This window comes from Myotis brandtii, unplaced genomic scaffold, assembly GCF_000412655.1.
Source record: "Myotis brandtii unplaced genomic scaffold, ASM41265v1 scaffold74, whole genome shotgun sequence".
Lineage (NCBI taxonomy): Eukaryota > Metazoa > Chordata > Mammalia > Chiroptera > Vespertilionidae > Myotis > Myotis brandtii.
The window spans coordinates 3,597,671-3,606,245 of record NW_005370944.1 but is presented as its reverse complement, the minus strand read 5'-3'; the positions used below and the strand labels follow the sequence as shown (position 1 = coordinate 3,606,245).

General features: G+C 37.7%; 1 protein-coding gene across 1 annotated transcript in view; it reads left to right on the top strand.

Annotated features, from left to right (window-relative positions):
• The first annotated feature begins 231 nt into the window (after positions 1-231).
• Positions 232-8,575, top strand: part of ARIH1 (ariadne RBR E3 ubiquitin protein ligase 1) — a 118,384-nt gene continuing 110,040 nt past the window's right edge. The window contains exon 1 of the mRNA XM_014530397.1: positions 232-406. Coding sequence (XP_014385883.1) covers positions 232-406 — 175 coding nt within the window. The remainder of the gene's footprint in view (positions 407-8,575) is intronic.

Here is an 8,575-nt window from a genome sequence, read left to right as displayed (position 1 = left end):
GGCCTGGTGCAGAGCCCAGCCCGACTCCCCCCCGCCCTTGTCTCCTCCGCTGCCTCTGCTGGGGACGGGGTGTCGAAAGCAGACGTTCGCCGGTTCGCCGGGTGTGGGGTGCGTTGGGGGGGCCTGGTGCAGAGCCCAGCCCGATGCCTCCCCGCCCTTGTCTCCTCCGCTGCCTCTGCTGGGGACGGGGTGTCGAAAGCAGACGTTCGCCGGTTCGCCGGGTGTGGGGCGATGCGTTGGGGGCGGTACTTTCCAGGTCCTGCTATGGCGGAGGCCTCCGGCCGCCTGAGACTTCTCTTGCGGGCAATTTCTGCCCGTCCCCGGGCCCGGTGTCCTTCCTCTGGCCGGAGGAGCGCCTACGAGGGCGGGGCGGAGGGTGGTGGTGGAGAAGAGCAGGGAAAATTAGGCTCGTTAGAGGGTTGCCCCGGCCTTCAGCCTCACTTGAGCACTTTTGGAAGGAGTTAGAGTAGGCCTAAGAGCAGCTTGGTATACGGTTGCCCCAAGAGGGCATCAGTTAATAAAGAAATGGATCTGCTTGGCAGTCTTAAGTGCATATTAAAGATGGGGGAAGGGAACTGTTTCTCGGAAGAGCTGCTGATGGGCCTTCTTTTCCGATGGTGAGGCTCTTGCTTGCATCTTTTTTACTTCTTTGCTGTTTGTTTGGGACCTGCTACTTTCCGCGGTAGTGGTGTATGACTTAACTTGAAGCTGTTGGGAGAGTTAGTGCAGATTGCATACCCAGCCTTGCAGATAAAACAACAACAAAACGCAATGTTATTGTCTGATATTGGACAAGACTCTATTGTGATTTAGAAAGTAGAGGCTTTTTGCTTCTGGACTCCTTTCTATTTCGTGGTCAGTAAGTTAGGCTTGGTTTAACTTGATAACCACATTTTATGTAACCTTGTGCATTTTTGAATTTTAGGAAATAAGTTTTATTATGAGGGCTCAGGTATACATGGAAGAATAAAAAGTCTCTATTCAATGCAACTTTTAGAAAAACAAGTTACATGGAAGGAAACTACATATGTGAGCAACAAGTAACTATTGCCTTCTTGTGATGTCAGTCATTACATTTTTTACCTTAAAATCGGTTGGCTGATATTCACTGGCAAATTAGCAGTATGTTACTGCCTACTTACTGAGTTTGCACAATTAACAGATTTTTTACAGTATCGTCTAGTAAGCAAAACTTTCTTTTGAGAATTGAATCATCTATTTAGGCCCATTGGAAGGCAGTGTTTTGAGTTATAGTAAAAAATCTGATATCTGGTGCTATTGCTAAACAGTGGAAATCTCAAACTTTCATATAGATAATGCAGTCTAAGGAGGAATTTGAAGGGTTGTAGAAGAAAGATAAGTTTTACTGCTCTTTTTCTGGTTCCCAAAATATGACAGTTGACTTCTTAAGTCACTACATTGAGATGTTTTTCTTCTTTTTTTTTGAGGCAACTTTATCAAAAGAATTCACAGTAAAACGTTGAATTCTGTTTTCATTATTTGGAATTATATAAAATCTGACGTTTCAAATATGTTACCTAGCTTATTGGCATTTCAATTAGCTTTAAAAACTCATGGATATTTTACTTTTTAACTTATGGTCTGTGTTCATGTAGTTAAATCTCATCCAACTTTCTCAGCTTTTAGGTGTGTTTTAATCACTGAGGTCAAACCTTGCAAGTTCTTTATGACATTTCTGGAACAGACATATAGGTAATGCACTCCACATCATTCATTCTTTTTTAAATAGAATTCCTGAATATATAAATATTATTCCATGTTAAAAGTTCATATTTAGAAATATCAGTAAATCAAAGGATAGGATTTTACTCCAGACCATCTTTTCTCCAAATGGTATACTTACTAGATCTCGACTAGGCTCTGGTTATGTTATAGGTTATTTATGTTAATAGATTTAAACTTGAAAAGTTACACAGGTAATACATGCGCACTGTAAGAAAAAACTGGGCAAGAAAAAAACACCCAGAGAGACACATCAAAATTTGTAACTAGTTCTTTCTAGACCCTCTGGGTAAGCTATACATGTTTTTAATAATGGAATGGTACTATATATGTTTATGTTTTCAGTAGGAAAAAAAACTGAAGGTATCTCAACTTTCTCCTGTCAGTAAATATTTTTCAAGTGCTCACATGATCACAGATTTAAACTAATTTATCTAATCAATCTATTATTATTGACCTCCCTTTTTTATTGTCTAATTTCTGGCTTTTATAAACCTCATTGGGAATACCTGTCATAGATTAAATCTTTGAATATTTCCTTAAGATAAATTGATTTGCTAAGCCAAAGGATTTGCTTATTTTCAAGACATTTGAAATATTACCATATTACTTTTAGAAAGGTTATGCTAGTTTCCCCCACCAGTTGGTGCTTGATGGGGTTAAAATGGTCATCATTTATAAAATTTACTTAAAAAAAACAAACTGATGAGGTTAAACTTTTAACATGTTTATTGGGCATTGATGTCTCTTTTGTAAATTGCCCTTCGCGTTTGCTCACTTTTATCCCCTTTTGGGATATTTATTTTTTATTTATAAGACCTCTTTATATTCATAGAGGTTTTAATTATCAGACTAGTTTTTTCAATTAAAAAAACTAATGTTGGTTTAATGTAACAATAAGTTTTAAGTTTATTAAGTTAAAAAACATTGTTTTACTTATTTCAAATTAGAGAGCTTACTGTTAATTCTAAAAAATTTAAATCTGTCCAGCCAGTGTGGCGTAAGTGCACCAAGAGTTCCCCAGTTCAATTCCCGGTCAGGGCACATGCCTGGGTTTCAGGCTTGATCCCAGTGAGGAGGCAGTCAATCAGTGTTGATGTTCTCTCTCATCGGATGTTTCTCTCTCTACCTCTGCCTTCCTTTCTCTCTAAAATCAATGAAAACGTATTAAAGCCTTGGCCAATGTGGTTGCGCATCAGCCTGTGCACCAAAGGGTCTCAGGTTCGATTCTCCGTTAAAATCGTCAAGGGCATGTACCTCAGCTTCGGGTTTGCTCCCTGCCCCTGGTCGGGGTGCCTGCAGGGCACAACCAGTCCATGTGTTTCTCACATTGATGTTTCTCTCTCTCTCCTTTTTATTCCCCCTGCCCAGTGTTCCTTCCCTTTCACTCTCTTTGAAAAGCAACGGGAAAAATATCCTCAGGTGACGATTGACAAAAAAATATATCTTTAAAAAACCATATTAAATTCCCTGCCCTCCCTCCCCCAGTGTTACTTTTCAATATGAAATCAGGTATATTATTAGTGAATTTGAAAATAAATTTGTAGGAGCCTTGCCCGTGTGGCTCAGTGGTTGAACGTCAACCTATGAGCCAGTAGGTCACAGTTTGATTCCCGGTCAGGGCACATGCCTGGGTATAGAGCTCGAGTCCCAGTGGAGGTGTGCAGGAGGCAGCAGATCAATAATTCTCTTTCACCGTTGATTTTTCTCTCCTTCTCCCTTCCTCTGAAATCAATTAAAGGAATGTGTGTGTGTGTGTGTGTGTGTGTGTGTGTGTATACTTTTTTTTTTTCTTTCAGGAGGAAATGATTGAAATGTAAAAAGGTCATCAAGTTGCTCTTTCCTTGGGAATTACTTTTTCTGGAAAAGTAGTTCAGCCAACAACAGATATTTACTGTTATTTGTGGTTATAAGTCAACACTTTTTCTTTTAGAAAATTTGATTTTCTGACTTTCTGTAAGTCTCATTAAAGTTTAATTTGGTCTTGTTTTATTTAAATTCTAGCTTTTTGAACTTTTAAGAAAAGATTAAGGATTTTCTTTAGCTTTAACCTATACCAATGATGGAGAAATGCATAAAGCCCTTACTTACCCAACTGTATTAATTAGTATTGCTAATACTAAAAAGTAAGGTGTTTGGTTTTTTTTATGTAATTGCCTGATTAGCTAGGTAATTTATTAAACACTGCTCAATTCTGCAACTGAGGAATGTTTAAACTTGCCATTTTGTGTTTCCACAACAGTGTTCAGCAAATGTTGATTGTGCCTTGTGTTCCAGTTGCCATGTCAAGTAGAGGGCACAGTTTTTGCCCTAGGAGCATTGCCAGAGATTGTTGTGCATATGTTAAGTCTGAGTTGGAGCCTGAACATCTATATATTTTTAGCCACTGCAGTGATAAATCTGAACCACTAGAATAGTCATAGTTCATGCACTGTCATGATTTTGATCTCAGGGAGAATGAGTAGAGTGAGAAGGTGAATAACTCTTAACAATACCACATTTAAAGGGTATACTGAGAAAGAGGGGCATGGGAAGATTTATTATGCTTAATAACCAGTTTTAAAAACAAAAGTAATAACCTAATGCTTGGCAGGGCAATTTTCTACTGGCTGGTGATATTTTACATATTTGTTTAATTAAAAGATTTACTTTAAAGAACTTGTAGTAAAGTGAGGTTTCAGGCATAAATTGAGAGGTACTTTATTCCAGCATATTTTATACTGGCTGCGAGTCAAGTTCTAGCCCTGGCTTTTCTTCTAACTGACAAGTTAATTTACATCTCAACCTTCAGTTTTGCTTTTTTTGTTATTTGTTTTTGTTGTTTTTTAAATCTGGGACTTTAAAACAAGAGAGTTGAACTACTAGATTGATCTTTTTTACATTAATGTTTTGTTTAACATCCTTAATTGGAGATGCTCATTGTTTCCAAAAAGTTGAACTCTAGTGTGCATACTCTAGTGTGCATACCAAGATGAACTTACCTTAGTTAATTTGTTTGGATGGAGTATAGGGGGCAAAAGAGGGAGAGGAAGAGGAGAAAGAGAGTGTGGGTTTGTGTTTTGAAGCTCTTAAGGTGTTGGGTATGGTTTACTCCTCTTGAACTTTTTTATCTTTTTCTAACCTGTCTTTTTGAGCTATAACTTTTAAATTATATTCTTATTGAGTCAGAAACTCTGGGGGTGGGGTCCAACAGTCTGCTTTAACAAGCAATCCAGGTGATGCTAATGCAAGCTAAAGTTTGAGAACCAATGATGTAGTTGAAATTTAATGGCAGTGTTTCTCGTTGTTTTAACTTGCTGTAAATTACTACAGAGGTGGGTTAATGATGGAAGCAAGTTGTTTAAGAAACTAATGGAAGGAAAATTTTAAGAGCCTGGACAACACTTACTAGGCTAATCATAGAGTTGAAGATTTGTCATCATTACTGATATCCTTCAGATAAGGTGGTCTTTACTCAGTTCTTTCAAATGGGCAAACCAAACTAGTGACATCTTACATTCTAGGATGGATCACTTGGTTTTCTTTCAATCCTTCCCCCACTGCTTGGGGTTTTATGAGATTTCTGAAGGAGTTCGTGATCTCTTTGAATTTAGATACTCAAAGCTATTAGGTCAGTTAGTAGTTTAGTTAAGTGCTAAGTGAATAGTAATAAGTATTCAGATCTGGAAGATAGCTAGGATTTCTATGGATAGAAATGAGGAATAGGAAGCCCTTCTGAGAAATTGAGAATGAGGAAGGTGTCTGGCTAATAGTGAGGTCAGCCAAAGCAGAAGAGTTTATAAATTATTGGTGATAGTGTTATTGAAGCTTTGATACTATGAAGAAAGGTAGGCAGAAGTCACCACATTAGATTTCTTTTTTGGGGTTTGGTCTATGGTAGCTACTTCTCTTTAGCCCCAAAACTTAGTGACTTAAAAACAACAAACATTTATTATCTCACACTTTCTATGGCTCACAATTCTGGATGCAGCTTAGCTGGGTGCTTCTGGTTCAGAGTCTCTTCTTATGAGGCTGCAGCCAAGATATCAAGCAGGATTTCAGGTCTTGATTGGGGGAGATGCCCTGCCACTGTCATCTGTGTGGCTGTTGGCAGGCCTCAGATTTTCACTGGTTGGTTGTTGGCCAGAGACATCAATTCCTTGCCACGTGGGCTTCTCCATAAAGTAACTTACAGCACAATAGCTTCTTTTCTTCAGAACAAGTCTGAGAGAGAGTACCCAGATGGAAACCACAGTCTTTTTATAATGATCTCAGAAGTGATATGCCATCACTTTAACATACTCTATTTGTAACTAAATCCAGCCCATAATCAAGAAGAGGGGATTACACAAATATATAGATACAGATCTATATATCTATATCTATCTATTTATCTATCTATCTATCTATCTGGCTCAATCAAGATGTGAATTGCAAATATGTATACTGTTTATCCAGTCAATTTATATACTCTTAGGAAGGCTTAGTAGTTTTGGATTTTTAGTTTGGATTAACCTTAAATATTTGTATTTGGCTTTGCAAAGCATTATCATACCTTTAAATGATAAGCATTCCTAATTACCTTCAATTGGCTAAGATTAGAAGGACAGTTTGTAGTCTCTAAGATTTGGCAGTAATTTGAGATTCTCCAGACCACTGATTTTTTTTAAACTTTAGCTTTTACATGCAGAGAGATCCCACATACCCTTTACTGATTTATCTGCAATGGTAATGTCTTGCAAAATTATAGTATATCACAACCAATATGTTGACATTGATGCAATCTACTTAAGGATTTTAAAAAATGCCGGCATTTAGGCCCTACCCCAAGACTAAAAATGGGTCCCAGAATTTGGAGTAGGCATTGTCATTAAATAAAAATCTTACCTTCTCTGGATTATTTTAATGTACATTCAGAGTTGAGAGCCCCTGTTCTTGCATAATGTCTCTAAAGAATCCTTTCAGTAACATTCCAATCTCTGCTTAAGTACAAATAAATGACTGAGCTATTTTATGATGTAGCTCATTCCAATGTTTAACTCCTGATTTTTAAAAAAATGGAATTAACATCTGCTTTCATGTTTACTCATAGGCATTGTTCCCAGGGTGGCCTGTTGTGTGAAAAAAATTTTTTTTTTAAACATAACTATTGTTTTGGAAGCTTGAAGGAAAAACTTTTCTTTCAAACCCTGCCAAAGATTAGGTTATTACTTTTGTTTCTAAAACCAATCCCCCTTTCTTCATTTCTTTTATGGCATGAACCTATATCTTTGATTATGCACATTGCCCTACTTCTTTATTTAACTCTAGAGGCCTGATGCATGAAAATTCGTGCAAGAGTAGGCCCCCCCCCCCGGCTGCTGGCACCGGCTTCCCTCCTGCACCTGGGACCAGGGCTGGCTTCCCCTAGGCTGCCTGCAGGCACCCAGGACCCAGACTGGCTTCCTTCCAGCCCCAACTTCGTCAGGAAGGACGGATGTCCAGAATGATGTCTGGTAGACGTCCGGTCTAATTATCATATTACCCTTTTATTATTATAGATTAGATAGATACTGTCTTCTAGGCACTGTATCACAGGCCATAACTTTGCTAAGATCTTGTCAAAATATATACAGGTCATCTTTTGATCTTAACATTAGGTTACTATGTAAGTTTATAAAGAGCTTATTTATTCCCTTTACATGATGTGATAAATAGAAGGATGAGAATTTATTGAGGCTACCATTTGATGATCACTTATTATTAGGTGAGAGAATGATCAGAGACTTCTAACCTGGGATGAGTGAGACTCATAGAAATAGTAGTGGAAGTCCTTTCCTTATTTTCAATGTTTTCAAAAAGCTGAACAGTATTTAAAAGAAAGCAAAACAAAATTGTCCTAGCTAATTAAAATGGGTAATGTTGAATCTTCAATTCCAAAAAACAGTACATATTTTAAGTAGTATATATGTAATTTCTTCCTAAATTTTTGCTTTCTTCCTAAATTGTCATTCACCCAGTGATATGTTGTCATCTGGCTTGATCTTGGATATAATGTCTCATTCCTTGATATATATTGGTGCATAATAGATGCCTCATTGGTAATTTGGTATCTCAAAAGGCAGCTTAAAAAGTTATTACTAAGCTAGCAGCTGCACTGGTAGATTGACTTTTTAGAGTCCTACTTTTTTCATTTAAAAAAATGAGAATGCTGGTATTAAGGCCAAAAGGTTGTGAGGGTATAAATGAGAAATACCAAATATTGTGCTGGTAGTTTTCCCATGTAATTTTTAAATTTAACTTTATTTTTATTGATTGATTTTAGAGAGAGAGAGAGAGAGGAAGGGGGGGGGTGGAGAAAACCACTTATTTGTTGTTCCACTTATTTATGCATTAATTGGTTGATTCTTGTATGTGCCCTGACTGGGGATTGAACACGCAACCTTGGTGTATTGGGACAACACTGTAACCAACTGAGCTACCTGGCCAGGGCTCCCATCTAATTTTTTTTAAATGTAAACATTGTTCAATAACATTTTTCCTTTTTGCTGTATTCCATTTGAAAGAAGTATCACAACTGACCTGACACTTAATACATTTTGGCAGAAAGTAGAGCAGATAATGAAGTATTAGGTAACATTTCCTTAGTACTAAGACTAGGGGTGGGGAATGTCCGGTACACAGGTCGAATAAAGGCCCTCAAAATCATTTGGTCTGGCCCTGCCAAGGCATTAGGGGGTGAGTTAATGAAATGTTTGATCAAATATAGCAGGATAATTTTTAAAGTTGATGATTCTGTATGGCCTGTGTATGATGCTATAAATATCCAAATGGCCCTTGGCAGAAAAAAGGTTCTTTACCCCTGGTTTCTATA